This window comes from Typopeltis vanoorti, chromosome 14, assembly GCF_054136105.1.
Source record: "Typopeltis vanoorti isolate ZY-2024b chromosome 14, IOZ_Tvanoo_1.0, whole genome shotgun sequence".
In the NCBI taxonomy this organism is placed as follows: Eukaryota; Metazoa; Arthropoda; class Arachnida; order Uropygi; family Thelyphonidae; genus Typopeltis; species Typopeltis vanoorti.
In genome coordinates this window covers 98,407,842-98,429,649 of record NC_143562.1, presented here as the reverse complement: position 1 = coordinate 98,429,649, position 21,808 = coordinate 98,407,842, and the positions used below count along the sequence as shown (strand labels likewise).

Genomic DNA, 21,808 nt, shown 5'->3' with positions numbered 1-21,808 from the left:
AGAGTCTGTTTTAGAGTCATTGTTGTTTAACCTGTATGTGGATGTTGGGAAAGATTTGAATGGGAATATTCAGTTGTTTGCAGATGATGCAATGTTGGGATGAACTATGAGGAGTAGAGAAGATGTTGAGGCTTTACAAGAAACTTAAACAGACTTAGTGAATGGGCATATGACTGAGAATACCAGTTCAATGTCACGAAACGTAAGGTTTCAAAATATGGGAAACAAAGATGGCATGTAGAATTTATACTTGGTGGGGATATATTGTTGGAGGTGGAGAAAATAAGAGATCTTGGGGTGATGGTGGATAAGGATCAGAAATTTGAGGACATATTGCCAAAATTGTGAGGACAACACAATGGCTTCTACACAGACTTGTAGAAGTAAGGAGATTCTGGTTCCATTGCATAAAGCTCTGATTAGGCCAAATATGGATTACTGTGCACAGATTTGGTCATTTGGTTTTCAAAAGGATGAAGAGGCATTGGAGAGGGTCCAGTGGTGATTGACCAAATAGTTTCTGATCTCTTGAAAGAAAGGTTGAGATGATGCATTTTGCAAAGTCTAGTGGAGAGAAGAAAGAGAGGTGATATGATAGAGATGCACAAGTTAATAAGGGATTGTTATAGGATCAATGTTCAGGAGGTTTTTCATAAAACGGTGGCAGATCGGGGGAGAACAAGAGATCATCCCTGGAAGCTGTATAAGGAGGGTGTAAGCAAATGAGTAAGAAACAGGTTTTTTTTGAATGGAGAGGTGTAAATGATTATAATGAGCTTGTGGTGTCTGCTGAGAATTTGAATGTGTTTAAGGCATGGTATGATGAGCTGTGTGTATGACAAAAGGGACCACCTAGATGAGTCAATGACTCAATGGAGTCTTAGGATGATGATAATAATAATAATTAGCACAGTAACAAGGATATGAAGCGCCTATGGCAAGTGTCTAACTTGCGCCCCCTAACCCAAAAATGACAAAAAGTTTGAAAAATTTAAATGTAACAAGTTAAATTTTACTAAATGCAATATGCTAAATACTTACTATTAACCCCATTAAAATGAGTTGCAGTGTGTCTAAAGCAAAGTATTGCCGAAATTTAAAAATACAATATAAAATAGCGGACTTTTATATCTATTTATTTTTTACATTTTGCACCCCAAACCTAGTTGCACCCGTGGCGAGCACCTCTTCCGCATGCCCTCGTTATGGCACTTATTGATAAAATAAACCTCAGAAAGACAAAAACAAACTGAACATGGCACACACAGAAAGCATTTTGCTCATTCTCATATTGTTAAAAGTTTTTTTCCACTTATTCTTCATCCAGTGCTTTTTTTTTTTTTTCTTTTGCAAAACAAAAGGTGCTTGTGCTCATTCTTTGCCAGCAGGAAAATTTGAAAATTAAAATGATATGAAGAGAAAACTAAAAATTTATTTACTGATATTTTTACTTTAAGTGTGATAAGATTTTTTTTTTTTTTTTTTTCATATCTGCTAGCCTTGTTTGCCAAGTAGCTAGCATATCTGCTCTCTGGCCAAAATGCTGAAGGTTCGAGTCTCGCCGTGAGCATGGATGTTTGTAATTGTCTGTGAAAATACTAGTGGTGGTGGGTAGTAGATAGTGTTAGTGTAGATGATGATGGTAGTTGTGGTTCACTGTAGTTGGTGGATTGAATGGTGGAGATGGAGAGTTGTAGAGTAGGTACACTACCTCGATTAGCCAATGGATTCCTTAGAGGTGTCACATAATAATAATAATAATAATGTCAAATTTTCTGTGTCAAGTCCTCTGATCAAGCATTTAGAAAGTGCTTGATCAGAGGACTGGAAACAATAATTTATCCAAGAAAATGATGGACAGATCTGATGAAAAGCATCCTAGATGCTGTTCTTATGATACTGGACAACATAAAGGTAAGAGTGACTGTGTGAGTATTGCGACTTGGAAAAGAAATCCTTTCCAATTTGTAGTAAAGTTTATTTCTGGCAAGGAAAATATATTACACTTCAAAAGAAATTATACTTTTGTCTTTGCTCTTATTTTACCCAAGTGTGAGCAAACACAAATCAATTGGGAAAGTATCTTCCTGAATAAGCTAATTATATATAAAACAGTTGATTTCACATCAAGTTTCCAAAGTGTCTTGTAATGCATAGCATATTCTCCTTTTTTCCAAAAGTATAATGTCATACATTATGGGAAGGGTCTATTTAGACTCATTTCAACATTTATTGAGGGAGAAAATTTGCTCAAAAATCTGCCACCACAGCTCCAAAAACTATTAGAGTACAACAGAATTCCATCAATATTCTAAAGAGGTTTACAAGTCATTTGAAAACATCTGTTGTTGTTGTTCTATCTACATTTCTCCAAAATACTGAGCTTATTTGGTTCTACAGCAAAAGTGTTTACTGTGCTGGAAGCAGCTTTCAAGAGTGAGCACCGTCTGGATGACCTAAATTGAGCCTCATCAGTGGGAGCTAGATCTAGAGATACTAAGAATTAATTCAATAGCAAAATTCCCATGTCCATATACAAGTAACAAAATATTTATATCTTTTATTATTATTATTATTATTATTATTCTGACACCTCCAAGGAGTCCAAAGACTCATCGAGGGAGGGCACCCACTCTACAACTCTGTCTCCACCACTCAATCCACAAACTGACCGCAACTACACCAACGCCATCTACCACCAACCACCACCACACTAGTATTTCCACAGACAATCACAAACATCCATGCCCATGGCGGGATTCGAACCCGCAGCCTTTTGGCTGGAGAGTGGATACACTAACCACTTGGCTAGCCAGGCGAGCTTTATGGGTCTAGGTCCGACTAATGAGAACTCAACAAAGGTTGAAACCAGCCAAGGTGGTAGTGGTTTCAATTCTTCAATGCATGGCATTATTCAGACCTGAGAAGGGCTGTCATTGTAGGATACTAGGGCAAACTTGATATAAATGCTCTGTATATATAGGATAGCCTCAATACGAAGATATTTCATATGCAATCTTTTGACTGCTAGCTTTATTTTATTAAAATAATATCCTAACTTGTAACTGAACTGCTTAGAGAACAAATAACATTCACAATATACTTAGAGGGATCGTGAGAAATAACTCACGAGTGTTTGTAGAATGGTTAGGATTATCTGGTATTCTGAAAAACATAAAAAAACATTTTGTGAGAAATCATTCATAACAGCAAATGCCTCAACATTTCACTTCCTTGCTAGATTAGTATAGCCAGTTAAGGAAAGCAAGTTGGAAAAGTGACCATTAAAATCTCCGAGGTAAATGACAATTATTTGAAAAGCTGGACTGGAACTACTAAATATTTAAAAAGAGGATATCAAAAAGATAAAAATGGATAATAGTGTACTAAGATATTTAAACATCGTAACATGATTTTGTTTAGGTAATTGAGAAATGAAATAAATTATTATTATTAAAAGATGTATAAAGTATTGTTTGTTGATAAAATTATATTTGTCAAAATGATATTCAACTGTAAAAAGAATATAGAAGCATGGCATGTAGTTTTGCTATTATCATATGACTAGCAAGGCCGTTAAGCCTAACTGCATCTCATGGCTATGTCATTAGTGTAACCAGCTTAACATTTAGCAGTACCAAGAACTGGAAAGATGTATATATCGCCCTACATCGTTGGAATTGAAATACATGAATAAGTTTTTTTATATACTAAATACAAGAAAAGTTAATCAAATGGTAAAGAACTTTCATTGCACTGTCAACATATGTTATCCAGTCTGCTATTACCGAAGTCTTCACTTTGCTCTCTGTGATACCTGGCCATCATGAGGACCTTCTTGCAGTTGTAAATCAATAAATGCTTGACTGTGATAAAAATGAACAGATGATGGATATGACAGAGAGGATACATATTTACAGAGAGAGAGAGAGAGAGAGAGAGAGAATGGTATCAGTAGAAGAAGAAATGGGAGAGATGGAAATGATTCCCTTTAAGAAATAAAGAAAAAACATAAGGAATGAATAGTTGTATTTGTGGTTTCCTTATTTGTTCAAGTTCCAATTGAGAAGTTTATGTATCTTCACTGTTGCTATTTCTGATTTTGTTGAGTAAAGACTGGATAGAAAGCTATTCTCTGTTTCATTTTAGAAATTATGGACTTTACAACCGTGTTATAAATAACAATTTTAATTTCCCGACGTTTCAGTCTTCATATCAAGGTCATCATCATCATCTGGAGTATGTACAAATATACAAGGACAACCTGAGTTACATTTCCCACAGTAAGCTAAAGAAACAATGATTTTATCACTGGTTATTCTACTTGCATGACCTCTAGTGAAAAAAAAAAATACAGATAAAATTACAAATTAATTAATTATTTAGAAACTACATCAAAGCTAAATTATATTTAAAATAAAATGAGAGAAACATTCTTTCTTATTGATAGTTTTCTTACAGTAACAGTAATGTCCTATTTTTTTTTTTAACATTACAATTGTTATATTAGATTTAGGATTCTGGATTATCTACAATCCTGTTTTTAATTAACTCTTAGGGAGAAAGAGTCTGTGGGTAGAATATGTGCCTTCCATATGCTTGGGATATCAGACCATCGTTATTGTTCAGATTGGGGTGGTTGATAAGAATCTCACAGGCTTTCTTAAATTTGTGTGCATACCATGTTTTGGTGTGATGTAAACAACTGCTGCTTTTCCAGTCAATTCTATGTAAAGTGTTTGGGGCATGATCAGAAAGGCCAGCTTCACCTTTCCTTCACAGTGAAGGAAAGACTGCCAGAAGGAAGACATGTGACAAGTGTATCTAGAAACGGAAGTGTGTTCTGTTTTTCAATCTCAATTGTGAACTGTATGCATTTGTGTTGTTTGTTTATTTGGCTAAGGAAAGTGTCTAGTGTCTGGCAGCCATGGGGCCAGATGTCATCGTCAACGTATCTAAGCCAGACTTTGAGTTTTAAAGGAGAGGAATCAAGAGCATGTTGCGCAAAATATTCCATATAAAAGTTAGCAATAGGGGGGATAATGGCGAGCCCATGGCTGTGCCTTCTTTTTGTAGGTAGAAAGCATTTTGCCATACAAAATAACCAGAACATCATACATGAGCAAAGAGCACCGTGATATCTGGAAGGAATTTGTTCTGTAAAAGATGGATTTTGTCATTGATTGAGACATTTGTAAAGAGGGCAGAGATGTTAAAATTGACTAATATAGGAGGGGGGAACGACTTACCAGCTACTTGAGTGTTGCTGGGTTAGGTGATAATTTGGGCTGTCTATACCTTCAACTATCGGCTGGAGTGGTGTGTTTTGTTTGTGCATCTTTGGTAGACCGTAAATTCTAAGAGAACGAGCGTAGTGCAGAAGTAATTTTTTGACTGTATCTCCGGGCTATGTAGTAATTGATTTAAGTAGTTTCTCTGTTTTCCTTTTTATTCTATTGGTTGGGTCATAGTTAACAAGTTGGTATTATTGTCCAAGACTCGCAGTTAACCAAGACTAAGAGTTAACTATAAACATGATAGTAGATAATCTAGAATCCTAAATCTAATATAACAATTGTACAGTAACAAATGATATACTAAAAATAGTACATCATTGTTAAGAAAGAAAACTATAAGAAAGAATTTATTTAAATTAAGGGGATATTGAATCCCAACATTATTTCAAAGCCGAATAAGAAACTCTAAGATAGGAATCAAAGAGTTTCATGCCGAATATAGTAAACTATAAAAGTTCGGTGAATCCAAGTGTAAGCAAACACCTGGTAGTACAAACAGGGGCAACTCGTCGCAAAGGCAGCATAAGCTCTGATTAGTGTCCTTAGTATTTTTTCATAATGTAAAACACAACTCCTAGGAGATGTATGCTGTTATACATTATGGAAGGAGGTCACTATCCAGACCGGTTTTGATCTTTATTGAGGTCTTATCAGTGAGTAGGTAGACCTGGATAATATAATACTCAGGACAACCTGAGTATTATATAATACTTAGGATAACCAATATAATACTCAGGACAACCTGAGTATTATATTATCCAGGTCTACCTACTCACTGATGAGACCTCAATAAAGGTCGAAACTGGTCTGGGTAGTGACCTCCTTCCATAATGTATAACAGCATACATCTCCTAGGAGTTGTGTTTTACATTATGGAAAAATACTAAGGGGAGTGATCAGATCTAACTCCACCTTTGCAATGAGTTGCCCCAGTTTGTACTACCAGGTGTTGGCTTACGCTTGGATTCGCCGAACTTTTATAGTTGACTATATTCGGCATGAAACTCTTTGATTCCTATCTTAGAGTTTCTTATTCGGCTTTGAAATAATGTTGGGATTCAATATCCCCTTAATTTAAATAATTTCACATCGCTGAAATGAAGCCTTTTGGCTCTTTATTTCAGTAATAAGAAAGAATTTTTCTCTCATGTTACATTATGGAAAATTATGGAGACAACTACTGTGTTTGAGTAAAACTTCAGTTTAATATAAACCAAAACCAACACTCGATGTTTCGATCTTTATATCAAGACCATCTTCTGGAGCATATACACTATATACAGAGAAACAAGCTGCACTACAATCTACATGGTTTGCTAAAGTTACTGACTAATTGTTATTACAGCAATTATTGGCCTGACCTCTCATGAAAAAAAAAAGAAAAAACTTGACTACATCAACGCTAGAGTCCTATTATTATTATTATCTATTGGTTACAAAATTACATTGGGCTGGAGAGCAACATGTTTATATATATATATATATATATATATATATATATATTAAAAACATGATTATACATATAAATTTCAACCAGTTGGTATGGAATGGTTTCTAATACTAGTTGAAGGTTGCTTAAGGTCCTAAAGTATGCTGGGTACTAAGTATTAAGTAGGTTGAATATGTGCCATCCAGATTCTTGGAATTTTCATGCCGTCGATATTAGGGTGGTTAATGAGAATTTTGCAGACTTCTTTAACACGTTCGCTGCCAACTACGAGTATACTCGTAGTTGGTATATGAGCCACACAAGCCAGCTACGAGTATACTCGTATGACGCTTACAGCCGGCAATGAGATTATCCATACTGACCTTCAAGAAGTGAAAATGCTTGGCTTGTGGAGCTAGCAGCAAAACTGTGTATACTCATAGAAGGTATATGCTCCGCACAAGCCAACTACGAGTATACTAGTATGTCGCTTACCACCAGCAACGAGATTACCCATACTGACCTTGAAGAAGTGAAATTGCTTGGTGTACGGGAACAAACTATGACGAAGTAGCGTGGCAGCGAATGTGTTAAATTTTCTTTCATACCAGGTTTTTGTATGTTGTAGAGAGCGGGTACTTTTCCAATCAATTTGGTGTAAGGTGTTGAGAGCATGGTCTGAGAGGCCTGCTTCACCAAAATTGTTATATTTATTGTGTCTTTTGTGTTCTTTTTCTCCTTATAGGGATTGTACATCCAGTTTCACCAATATAATGTAAGTTACAGGTGCAGTAGATGCAGTAAACTCCAGGATGTGCCAATGGGAGGAGAGGATCCTTAGAGGACTTGAATATCTTTTTTTAATTTTGTAGGTGGTTTAAAGGTGGCATTGAGATTATAATGGTGTAGGATTCTGTTGATTTTTTCTGATAACCCTTTAATGTATGGGATGGCTATGGTTTTACTATAATCTATATTATTTTTTTATGAAGTTTAATGAAGGACTTTATTAATAGTATTTTTGTTGTAGCCATTATTTGTAAATGTGTTGCTAATAATTTTTAATTCTTGTTTTAGAGCTTGCTGATTAGAGCAAATTGTTGTAGCTCTGTTTTTAAGGGTGTTAATGACTCCATATTTTTCTGATCACAAAAATATGAAGTCATTTACTCATTTAACTGTCATTCCTAGGTAATATAGTGACTACTTTTTTCTACCTCACTCTTATCTTTTACTCTCCTCGATGATCTCAGGATATTCATTCTCACATTTTACTTGTTTCCAACAAAATGACAATGACTCAATCACTCTACTCAGAAAATCAAACCTTATATATCCTCTCATTCACCACACCTCTAATAATCAAATCGCTATACAAATCATTTGATATCTCTTTCACATGATTACCTTTCAATCTCTTCTTCTTCTTTTCTTTTCCATGCATATATACAATTCACTTCATTTCACTCCATCTCTCTTACTTCATTTTCATCAACTCTGCTTTCACATTTTGAATGACATTCTTCTATCATTAACTCTCAATATCTTTCCACCAGTCACACACTCTTCTTCTGCCAGTCTTGCATGTTACCTTACCGGCAATTGAACTCTCTTCTTCATAATTAGTCGCACACATTATCTCACAGAAAAATCACACTTTTCTTTTTGGTGTCAGTCTTATATGCTTTCTTATCATCACTCACATTGTCCTTTTGTTCTATGTCGTGTATCTTTCTGACCAGTTATACTCTCTTTCTCACCATTAGTTTTGCTTAGTACACTATGTTCCCTACTCTGATTCATAGAATCCTCATAGACCATCAATATGTCACACTTCCTGCATACGCACACTCACTCGCTCACTCACCTTCCTTTTTTATTTAACACGTTCGCTGCCACGCTACTTCGGCATAGTCTGTTCCCGTACGCCGAGCAATTTCACTTCTTCAAGGTCAGTACGGTAATCTCGTTGCCGGCGGTAAGCGTCATACGAGTATACTCGTAGTTGGCTTGTGCATAGCATATACCATCTATGAGAATACACAGTTTTGATGCTAGCTCCACAAGCCAAGCATTTTCACTTCTTCAAGATCAGTACAGTAATCTCGTTGCTGGCAGTAAGCATCATACGAGTATACTCGTAGTTGGCAGCGAATGTGTTAACTTCTACATAAACATTATCCCAAACATCTCCACACACATGCATATTACACTCACAGCACTGTACCATTCACAAAAAATCTATGCCACTCATGTTATTTCTCTTCTGTGCTAAATTACATAATGACCTCACTCTCTCCACTATGTTGTCTGAGAATGTTGAACAAATGTTGAGAGAATTTAAAATAATGTGCAATCTAAAAAATCAACCAAAGATGCATACCAATCATTCCTATTACACAGAACCATTCAATCTAAAATTATGCAATATCATAACATAATAAATATAAAATTAACTTATATTGTTGCAGCCCTTACAGCTACTGTCATTTTGCACATACCAAATGATTGATTATTTAAATACTAAATTTCAGAGATTGAACATCATTCATATACATTTAAGATTGTCATTTTCGATAGTATTGTTCATCAATATGCTGGAAGTAAGCAACCTTCCTAGTAAAAATGCAGCTGTCCCATGCTCAACTTTTGTTTGTAAGTATAATGTTATACTTACTTTGGCTTGGTATAAAAACACCTAACATCAGTTTCTGCACACAATGCTCATCCAACTGTGCTTTAAACTGATTCAATGTGACTATGCCCACAACACACTTGTGCAATACATTCCACTCACCAACTCCTCTGCTCACACCCACCTTATAGAGTTTCCAGCAATGGCCTCTTGTTCTACTCTCCACTCTCCATTTTTCTATGAAAAATCTCTCCCATGTTGACCCGATAACAACCCCATACTAGCTTATATGTCTCAATCATATCTCCCTCTTCCTCCTATTCAAGAGGTTCTGCAATTTACCTCTCAATCTCTCCTCATACACACCATTCCAAAGACCACTGACCACCTTTGTGAATTTTCTCTGAACCCTTTCCAAAAATCCTCATCACCGTGAAAACCTGGAGAACAAATCTGTGCACAAATAATCCATATGAGGCCTGATCACAGCCTCTCTATTTCTGCATGTTAGGGTCCTCCAAATCATTGTCCGATATGATGTCTTCACAACTTATGCAATGTGGTCCCTGAATTTCACCTCCTTGTCCACCATCACTCCTAGATCTCTCATCTCCTCTACTTCCTTTAAAGTTTCCCCAAAATGTATATACTCAGCATTCCATCGTTGCTTACCAAATCTCATAACCTTACACTTTACAACATTGAACTGACAGTTCCACTTACCTGCTCATTCATGCAATCTATTAAAGTCATCTTGTAAGGCTATAACATCTACTTGATTCTGCATTGCTGTCCCGAGTTTTGCATCATCTGCAAACAGCTGCATATTACTAGTTAAATCCATTCCAAAATCATTAACATACAAATTGAACTACAATGGTCCCAAAACTGATCCCTGAGGCACACAAGTGACCTTTCTCTTTTGGGATATTGCACACTCATATACAACTTTCCGATACTTATCCAACAGCCGGTCACTAATCCAACTCAGAAGTCTGTTATCCAATCCCATGTGTTTCAATTTATTGAACAGTTTGTCATTTGGCAATCTAAGAAAAGCTTTTGCAAAATCCAAGTACACCAATGAATATGCATCTCCCCTTATCAACCCATTTCTGTATCCTATTCTCGCCTCGCCAATCTCTCCAGTACCTTCACTACAACTCCAGATATACAGACCGGCCTATAATTTGAAGCTATATATCCTTATCACCACCTTTATGCAGTGAAATAATTTTAACTTCCTTCCACTCCCTTGGAAACTGTACCCTTAAACAGGCATGCCAATGGTACTGACAATTCTTTAGAACATTCCTTTAAGGTGAGTGGAGATATATCATCAAATCCTATCACCTTACTGACATAAAGTTTATTTATTTCCTCAAATACCTTCTGTTCACTAACAATTAAACCATCCCCTCCTATGTCCTCTACACTTCATTTTCACATGATTTCACCCTGATCAGGATGAAACACCCCTGTAAAATGATAACTGAGTACCTCAACAATAACTTCTTCAGCAGTTACAATTCTACCACTTTCATCCATTAACTTCATCTTATAATGATCATTCTTCCTTCTACTTGCCACATATCCAATAAACTCTCTAGGGTTTTTCTTTGGCTGATTTGCTAATTTCTGCTCATACTCAACTTTTGTTTTCCCTACTAAACGAGTAGTCACTCTCCTGGCTTGTTCTTTATACTCTTCATGTAACTGATTATTACCATTATTCATCTTGTGCTTTCTCCAAAGTACTTTCTTTTTCCAGATTTCATGTTTAAGCTCCATATATTCATCGATTTTACACCTCCTTTATTCAGTCTTTTGGCCTTCAGAATACATTCACACATTGATGCTGTTATGTATTTCTTTGTCAGCCATACAGCATTTATTTCTTTACTGCTCAACTCCTAGTTCCCTTTTATAGCTCCAAGCTGTCTCCTAAGCTTGTCATAATCACCAGCCTTATAATTCCACATATATCCCTTGCATATGACTAACCACAACACAGGAAATTACTTCATGATCACTTATACCAACTGAGGGAAAGCGTGAAACCCTTCTCACAATTGCATCCTCTGATGAAATGATCAGATATAGAACTCTCGTTACTCGTGTGCCCCCCCCCCCCCTTTACGTGCTGCCTGAGATAGTTATCTCTCTCTCTCTCAAGAACTCGAGTTCTTGTTATTAAGTTTTCCTTTTTCCCAAATGCTATCTCTTCATTTCAATCTATACAGCCATAATTCAAATCACCCATAATAATTATCATTCCTTTGTTTACTAATCAAGTTGTTTATACATTTCTTCATCACCACCCTCCACATCCCCAGGCTTATAGCAACATCCAACTAAATATGTCTTCCTCTCAGCCCCCACATTACACCACATTGCATCATAACCATTGCCACTATTTCCCCCTTTCATGTATACCTTATGTGGACATAATTCCACTGCTATCATTAGCAGCGTCCCCCCCCTTCTTGTCCTTTCTATCCTTCCAAAAAATACTGTAACTATAAATTCACACGTATACCACAGTAATTAAATTTTAATAATATGTATATATTTCATCTTAAGTACCTTAAGGCATCATCAGTACAGTTTTTGGAGTCACTCTGAAAAAGAACTATACTCATTTCTAGATAAGATCAACAACCTTCATCCTCGCATCAAATTCACACTAGAAAAAATAATCATCACAAGGTATCTCCTTTTTTGATATTCACATCCAGAGAAAATAAGAAAATTAGGTTGTAACATTTACAATTCATCAGCTCGCCATCCGTCTCAAAAATATGGCATCATGAAATCTTTGGTATCCAGAGCACACAAATTTTGTTCCTCTGAAGAATCTTTAAAACAAGAATTGGAAATTATTAAAGATACAGCCTTATTAAATAGATACAACCCAAAAACAACTCAAAACATCATCAGCCACTTCCCTACACATCAACCCAGAGAAGAAGAAGAAGCCCGTAGGACTCCTATATTATATATCAAAGCCATCTCAGAAAGTTGCTCAAAAAATTATGAAGAAATAAAAATTCGTCACTGTCTATAAACCAATCGACCAGATCCACAATTTGCTACCTTCTCCAAAAGACAAACTCTCACCTATGATATTACCTGGTGTATACGAAGTTCCACGTTGTTCCATACTAAGATGTCTTACTATGGACAAACAGGAAGATCTATAAGTAAACACATCTCTGAACATCAAGATCACATCCGTCTTATCAAACCACACAAATCTGGCCTTGCACAACATGGAGTTGTAAACTCTAATCATGGATCCAATGGAAAGATATCAAACTGCTACACAGATCCTTATATAAACATGAGCATTTATATAAAAAAAGTGCTGAAGCCTTATGTCACAGACCCGATCTGAAATGTAATGACTGTCTCACTGTCCCAAAAAAGTCTGGTCAATTATTATCTTCAACTGTATAAAATAAATTTATCAGATATATTTTAATTTAAATTTAAATTAAAATATATGCTGATTTTTATTTTTTATTTTTTAATTCCTCAAACACGCTACTGTACGCATAGAGGGATTCCAATATAAGCATGCACACACTAACTGTTCCTTTGAATGCAATTCCTAGTATTGTTTGTAATAACTGGTGATGTCTTAAGATACTTAAGATGAAATATCTACATATTATTAAATTTTAATTACTGTGGTATATGTGTGGATTTTCAGTTATGAATACTCCACAGGTTTTACTATATAACAGAAAAATATAGTATCCTTCCATTTATATTCCTGTTAGGATATCATCTTCATTCCACCATGTTTCACTTATTCCAATGATTTTGGGACGAATATACTCAATCACTGAAACCATTTCATCTCCTTTATTTCTGATACTTCTGGCATTTGTAAACACACACAGGAATTCATTTTTAGGTCTATAACCCGTCCTATTCAAGCCACTTGTTGGTTGTGATTTCTCCATCACAACTGCCCAATCACCTCTGTCACCACTTACCTCTATCTGCTTAGCCTCAACTTCCCCACCCACACCACAACATACTCCATCTTCATATGCACATTCACTGCCACTTTTAACATCTTATGCCATGTCTCCCTGTCCACCCGAGCTCCCCCCCATTTCCCTATTCCTCTTGCATTCCCATTCTCTCTTCATCTCTCACACTTCTACTGTTTCCACTTCTGTCCCTTCAGTACCACTCTTCTGATTTTGATATTTATATATGATATACATTTATTAATGATATATTACAATACATGTTTTAGGTGATGTCTAAAACTTAACAATTTTTAAAATTCTTATTAATGACATAATCTCATGTATTCTATTGTTAATTTTTATAAGTAAAAATTTGAAAAAAAAAAAAAGAAAGAAAGAAAGAAAAAGAATTAATAAATAAATAACTAATAAATAAATAAATAAATACACATACCTCCACTAATAACTGATGTGTTGCAGCATCTCTAGCTGTTAATCGAGCTATGATATGATTGCCACATACAGAATCATTTTCTAGAGAGTAACCATAAACTGTTATGTTGATTTTTCCTATAACTTCTGGACGAATCATAAAAGTGAATGATGAGCCTTTCCCTCCGCACACACAAAGTTTGTGTGTTGCTGTTCCATTAATGATTTTGTAATGTACACTTGGTTCTAAGGCAAGTTTAATCTATTGGAATAAAAAAAAAAGATTACATGAAAAAAATTCAAAATCAATTAGCTAATACCAAAAAAATAATCCAAAGAGTTATATAGAATTAAAGAGTAGAAGACATTGATGAATGAAGGAAACATATTAGCTATCTGCAATTGCTCAATCAACTAAAAGAAAGAGAAATCAGCAATGTCTGGAACTTTTTCTGAAATCAGTTATTTATGGCAATGTCAGACTGTATTCCTAAGCTTATGAGGATAAACAAATTTGGGATGAAATGGATGAATCATGAAATTATGCAAGAGCTTCTGAGAAAGAGGAAGTTATAGAGAAGACATAAAGAACAAAGTACCTCTGAGCAGCACAGGAGCGTAATGTATGGTGGCAAGTGTAGTGAGGAAGAAGAAACTGGCATATGAAAAGAGATGAACAAGCGAAGCAGCAAAGCAAAATCACGGGGAATTCTACGTTATATGTAGCTATTAAAAGAAAGGGTGAATATGGAAGCCTGATTTAGTTGTCAAAGACAGAACATGGGTTATATCTGCAGAAGTTGTACTGGAAATGTTCAATGAGAATTTTATTATTATTAATATTTCGTGACACTTCCAAGGAGTCTAGAGACTCATCGTGGGAGGGCACCTACTATACAACTTACTGTCTCCATTACTTAATCCACCAACTACACCAAGCTGCCACTACCATCATCTACCCCAACTCCATCTACTGCCCACCACCAACCACTAGTATATTTTGTCAACTGCATGTGTTCTAAAGGCCAATTTGTCTATATACAGAATGAAAAACCTAAGTTTCCAGGAGGAAAAAACCCTACTACCACCATATGAGATTGCTAACTCACCTTCAATTGAAAAAAAAATAAACATATAAAGATTCTTCTCATCATGACTAGAATCAAATTTAGGCCTTTTGAAATGTACCATCATTCTTCCAATTGCGTTACAGAGATGCTTAATGTATATATGTAATGTTTTGTTAATGTATTTCATGTAGGCTGGGAGGGATGGGGGGGGGGATTAGTGTTGAATAACAACAGGAAGGAGGACAGAAGACTGACAGTTATGGTTCAATAATGCGAAGTGTGAATTCTCAGTAACTTTGATGTAGGTAGTTTGGTTATAGGGATGGCCTCAAATGAACTCTCATTCACGTGTCTATCATCTTGATATACTAATTTCTTTGGCTGCAACAGATCAGCTATCATCAACAGTACTCCTCCCCCTGTTCTATCTTCTCTATCCTACCTGAAAATATTGTACCCATCACATTCAATTCCAGTGACCACATCTTCTACTGAATGCCAAGTTTCACTAATGCCTACAACTTTTGGTGAGATTGCACTGACTAATGCCAAAAATTCTTCTCTCTTATTTTGAATGCTTCTTGCATGGTATACAAAAATTGCAGATTCCCTCTAGTTCTTGTACCGGCTTTAGAACTGATATATAAGTCACTAATTTCAGTAGTCCCATGCCAATTTTTATCCCCTCTCTTCTGCAATTTATTCTGTGAATAAGGATCAATAAATATACAATCAGTGCTAAAGTTTCTCTCTCTTACACTCAACCTTTTCAATATTAGTTTCACTGCCCAATTATTTCAATTTGTTCAGAAAACAGTAACTTTTTCAATCGCTTATGTCCCTCCATGTTCAGATGCAGCCCATCTCTAGCATACAACTGTCTTTTTCCTTCCAAAACACTCCAAACATCAACAAATTCCAGACCTCTTTTTTTGCACATTCTTGCAATCATATCATTCATTATCATCACTCGTCTACTTAACTCGTAATTGTCAAAATGAGGCAGCACACACACACTATCCTCCCATGACACTTTTCCTCTTCACAATATCTAACAATGTTCTTAAATCTTTTGCTACCCGATTTATACCACCACTCAGGTCATTTGTACCCACCATAACTATCATCTTGTCTGCTTCATGCCCGTCTCTTTATTGCTAAAGCCACTCTTTCTATTGTCCCACCAGCCAAGCACTCCTCAGGCATACCGCTCTCCATACTCTTAATCATAGAATCACCATATATCTTACCACTCTTAACTTCATTCAAGTCCACACTAGCGTCACTCATGGACTCATTTTCTATGCTATTCAGCATGACTCTCCCAGTTTCTTAATCCCATAATCCAGATATAATCTTTGTAACTCTTCTCTGCACCCTTTCCACAGTTTTTTTATCCCCTTGGAACCTGGGAGACCAAATATGCACACAAGAATCCAGGTATGGTCTTATCAAAGCCTTATAAAGAGTCAAAATGACTTCCTTATCCTTACATGTCAAGGTTCACTTTAACATTGCAGTTATCCTCTGAGTTGTATTTGCAACTTTTGCTATATGACCTCTGAACTTTAAATTCCTATCCACCAATACTTCAAGATCCCTTGCCTTCTCAGTTTCTTGTAGCATAACCCCACTAATATAATATGTCACTAGAACTCTAATCACGCCGAAGTGATAAATTTACACTTACTAAAATTAAATTGCAGCCATTTTCGTTTGCCCAAATTTCCCATCTATTCATTTAGTAATTGCTGAATATCAATAGCATCCCTGATTGCCCTGCCTATCTTTGCATCATCAGCAAACAACTGCACATCTGATGTTAGATCCTTCCTGATGTCATTAATGTATATAGATTGAATAATAATGGCCCAAGGACTGAACCCTGAAGCACACCACTGGTCACTTTAAATCTAGCAGATTCACACCCACTGTATACTACTTTTTGATATCTATCTGTCAACCATCCCCTGATCCAAGTCAAGAGTTTATATTTCAATCCCATAATCTCCAGTTTATGCAACAGACTTTCATGCGGTATCCTATATAAAGCCTTAGAAATATATCCTATATAAAACCTTAGAAATATATCCTATAGCCTTAGAAAAATCCAATTATCATAGTTTATCCATTCCCTTTATCTAACTCAGCCATAACATTGTTATAAAATATGAGCAAATTGCTAAAACATGACCTTCCTTTAGTAAACCGATGTTCCTTGCAGAGTATAGTATGTTTGTCTACCTATTTCTGTATGAGAGTTCGTACCAACTTCTCTAAAATCTTCACCCACACCAGAGATACTGATCGGTTGACAGTTAGACACATCAGTTTTTGCACCACCATTGTGCAATGAAACTAATGGAAATTTTAAGACCAGCTCCAATCCAACTGGCTGTAGGCTTCTTTTACTGAGCATTCTTCTTCTTCTTCCGTAGTCCTAAATAGACCGATGGGTCATTCATGGCTGGTAGGTGATAGTCTTGGTTAGCCTCCTCCAGTCATCTCGGTCTGTTGTTCGTGATGTTAGTTGAGAAAGGGAGGAATTTGTCCATTTTTTGATGTTAACAGTCCATTTTAATCGAGGTCGGTCCCTAACCCTTGGTACCGGAATGATTCCTTCTAGTGCTTGCTTTGGAATGCCATTAGCCCTCCCCACATGTCCGAACCATTTCATTTGTCTTCTTCTGATGACTGTCAGAATATTTTCCCTTTTTCTCCCATCTAACGAATCAATCAGTTTTCGGACATTTTCGTTGGTTTCGTGAGCGGTATAGGGGATTCTCAAAAGTCTTCTGTAAGTTTTCATTTCAAAAGACAGGAGTCTCCTCTGATCTTCCTTCAATAAAGTCCAGGCCTCAACCATACAAGAGGACAGAATTCACCAAGGTGTCAATTAGTCTTAGTCTGGTTGTGATTGCTATTCTGTTATCTCCCTACAATGGTTTTAACTTTTGTAGGGCCACGGTTGCCTTAGCAATTCAGTATTTATTGTCGGTTTTTGAACGACCATCTTGATTTAATGTGCTTCCTAGATAAGTGAACTTTTTTACATTCTCAATTTGTTTATTGCCAATTCGTATCTTTAAGAATTTAATGTCTGATTTTGAGGTTATCATTGTTTTTGTTTTTTGTAGGTTTATGTATAATCCATATTTTTTTAATGTTCCGAAAATGCGGCTGGTTATCTCTTGTAATTCTTCTTCACTTTCTACTGAACATTAGAGGTTACCAAATTAGAGGATTACAATTTAAAGAAATGCTTCCAATTCTTTTAGTGACTTTGTAGGGATAAGTGTTTGTATTCTGAAGATGCTGGTTTGAAATCCAGTATAATATCATCTACTATATAAATATCTTATTTATTTGTTTATGTGGTGTTGTTCAATACCATCAGTCATCAGATGAAGTACCCTCAAGGGGTGTACCAGCTATGATAGTCCAAACAATTAATATTTCATTACTGGTTTCGTAACAAAATATAAGTCAAACAGAATTACATTAAATATACAGTAGGAATATGACAGAAGTAAAAAGAACTGATTTAGGAACTTACCGGTAAGCACTCTGTGAGATAATTAAATACAGTGGTAATAACAGGAATAATTTCTCTCCTGATTACTGAATAGGGCAATGAAAATGACACAAAAAATGGCTGAAATGTTGAGATACGACTGGGATCAGAAACCCCAAGTCCAGAGTGATGATTGATACATACAGCACTTCCCACCCATTCTGTAATGGTGTGGGGAAGTTCTCTATTAAATGCCACTTCACCAGCTGCACTGAAAAAGAATAAATTCATTTATACCCTAATGTAATTAGATCTACTTCTCCACAAATCACATTTGTCTGCCTGTTGTATATATTTTTAATGATAACACATAGTACACATACCAATCATTGTGAAATATTAGAAAGCTACATTTTATTTTTATTATAATTAAAAGGAGATAAACTGGATATGTTGCTATTCTTATCAAAGTGAATGGGCATAAATTCAAGCATAGACACTAAACTGTTTGGCTATTTAATTATTATAGTACTAATATTATCATCAGTCATATCTTCCTGTTGTTGGCAACTCAATTTGGAAGCTCGAATACTTTTCATTTGCAAGGGAGCATTCTGAAAATAATGCCTGCATACTTAGAGCATTCACAATATGAGTAGCTCTTAAATATATCTTGTTTTGTTTTACATAGTTAGTATAAAGTGATGTACAAAGTTATATATTTTGTGTTATCACATACAAATGAATGAGTCTTTTACAAATTACTGAAGTGGTTAAAAACAGCACAAAGTAACTGAATTTTTCATACATGAAAATGAGACGGCTGGTGAAATCCTTTGCCACTTAAAAGGCTTTTATATAGTTTATATATATTAATTTATAAATTAGTTCAGTTTCAATAGTTTTATATTTTATACAAACATATCATCTATATAAAATATGCAAAATGCTATGTTGCATATTTATATAAATGTGCAGCATAACATCTTGGATACTGTTACTGCACTGCCCATTGAACTACACTGTTGACAGTGGTCAACTGTGACAATATTCAACCATGAATTAATGTGTATATTTGCTTTTTTAACGATACGTGTGACATGATTAGAAATATATACATGTTAGCACAAGAATAATGTTTAATTTGCCAAATATTTCGGTCTAAATATTACAGACCATCTTCAGTGGCTACAAAGGAATAGTTTTTAAAAAAACAAAGTGGAATACGAACAATTGATCATTCATACATAGAACGAGCCGCGTGATGTCATATCGCTAAGTATTAGAAGAGTAAACATTTTTAAAACATAATTAAAGATATTAATTCAAAAATTCATATAATTATCTTAAATAACATTAGACTGATAAAAAAAAATTAATTAAAAAATAATAATAATTTAATGTGTCATCCTGATTAAACTTTCCCAAATTTTTGATATAGTATACAGTCATTACAATTCAAGTTAGGATGTTGAAGTAAGGCCTCTACACTTTCTTTAAATAAACGTTCAAAGATGTAGTGACATCTGTGTAGGAGGAGAGTTTTGGACCAAAGGATGTTGTGGTTTGTTTCTAATCCATGCTGAGCTAATCCAGATTTCTCAGGTTTGTTATGTTGAATTGATGACTGATGCTCTTGAATTCCTTTTTCTATGGAACATCCAGTTTGTCCAAAGTAAGAAAGATTACAATTACAAGGAACTTGATACACACCAGGTAGAGACAAGGTTGAACGTTTATCTTTAGATGAAGGAAAATAGTTGGATAATTTGTTAATAGCTGTATAAGTGGCTGTTAGATCATATTTCTTTAAAATTCTCACAATTGGTTCTGAAATCCCAGAAATGTAAGGAATTGGAACTCGACATGTTGAATCTTGGTTGTTCTATGTTAGTTTGTAAAAATTGAAAAGATGTTGTGTATTCTTTTTTGGAGAAGTCATTTAGTTTCATGTGATGTTTGATAGTCGAAAGTTCCTTCTGTAATAAATGAGAAGTTGAACAGTTAGTTTTGGCTCGTCGTAGTAAAAATTTGTGACTCCTGTTTTTTGACAAGAGTGATGAGCAGATTCTTTGAGAATATAACGACCTGTGAAAGTTGGTTATCTGTAAACTGTTGTTGTAAGAATACCAGAAGGTGGACGGATGAGAAGGATGTCAAAAAAGGATAACTTGTCGTCTTTTTTCAATTTCCATGGTAAACTTTATACGAGGATATAAGGAATTGATATTGCTTAAAAAGGAAGGTAAGGAGTCTCTGTCATGAGGCCATACAGCCAAGATGTCGTCGATATATAACCCAAAAGGATGGTTGAGGGAATATAGATGAGAACAGGACTTCTTCTAGATGTTCTAAATAAAAGTTTGCAAGGGCAGGAGAAGTGGACTTCCCATAGCTGTTCCGTCCACTTGCTTGTAAAATTTATTTTGACATAAGAAATATCCTGAGTGCATTACGAAATCAAATAGTTTTATAATATGGTGTGGGAAGATGTCAGCTAGTAATTCCAAAGTCTCTTTGAGAGGTACATTCGTATATAAAGATTCTATATCAAAGACAACAATAAGATCTGTAGGTTGTAAAGAGAAGTTTTTTAATTTATTTAAGAAATCAAAGAGTTTTTCAAAAAAGAGCACGACTTGCCAATATGTGACTTCAATAATTTAGATGAGAAGTATTATGAGATATATGAGATAAGATTGTATTGATTCTCCTACCTATGTGATAGGTAGGAGAATCAATACAATCCACTATAGGGCGAAGAGGAATATCTGTCTTATGTATTTTTGGTAGACCATAAAATTTAGTCCACCAAAATCTTAATTTATTTAAGAAATCTCTTCTGATTTCTTAAATAAATTAAAATTAATTTATTTAAGAAATCAGAAGAGTTTTTCAAAAAAGTGCACGAGTTGCCAATGTGCGACTTCAATAATTTAGATTGATATTTGGCAATGCAATAGGTAGAAGAATCAATACAATCCACTATAGGGCGAAGAGGAATATCTGTCTTATGTATTTTTGGTAGACCATAAAACCTACTCTACCAAAATCTTAATATATTTAAGAAATCTCTTCTGATTTCTTAAATAAATTAAAAAACTTCTCTTTACAACCTACAGATCTTATGGTTGCCTTTGATATAGAATCTTTATATATGAATGTACCTCTCAAAGAGACCTTGGAATTACTAGCTGACATCTTCCCACAAGATATTATAAAATTATTTGATTTCGTAATGTACTCAGGATATTTCTTATGTCAAAATAAATTTTACAACCAAGTGGAAGGAACAACTATGGGAAGTCCACTTTCTCCTGCCCTTGCAAACTTTTATTTAGAACATCTAGAAGAAGTCCTGTTCTCATCTATATTCCCTCAACCATCCTTTTGGGTTAGATATATAGACATCTTTGCTGTATGGCCTCACGACAGAGACTCCTTA

The 21,808-nt window shown here is 35.2% G+C and overlaps 1 protein-coding gene across 2 annotated transcripts in view; it reads right to left on the bottom strand.

The window, feature by feature from the left end:
* Positions 1–21,808, bottom strand: part of LOC150099795 (alpha-2-macroglobulin-like protein 1) — a 1,007,775-nt gene that overhangs the window by 341,242 nt on the left and 644,725 nt on the right. For both annotated transcript variants that reach the window (XM_090403789.1, XM_090403790.1), the window contains exons 19-20: positions 18,406–18,634; positions 13,802–14,041 (exon numbers count right to left, since the gene is read on the bottom strand). In XM_090403789.1, coding sequence (XP_090259915.1) covers positions 13,802–14,041; positions 18,406–18,634 — 469 coding nt within the window. The remainder of the gene's footprint in view (positions 1–13,801; positions 14,042–18,405; positions 18,635–21,808) is intronic.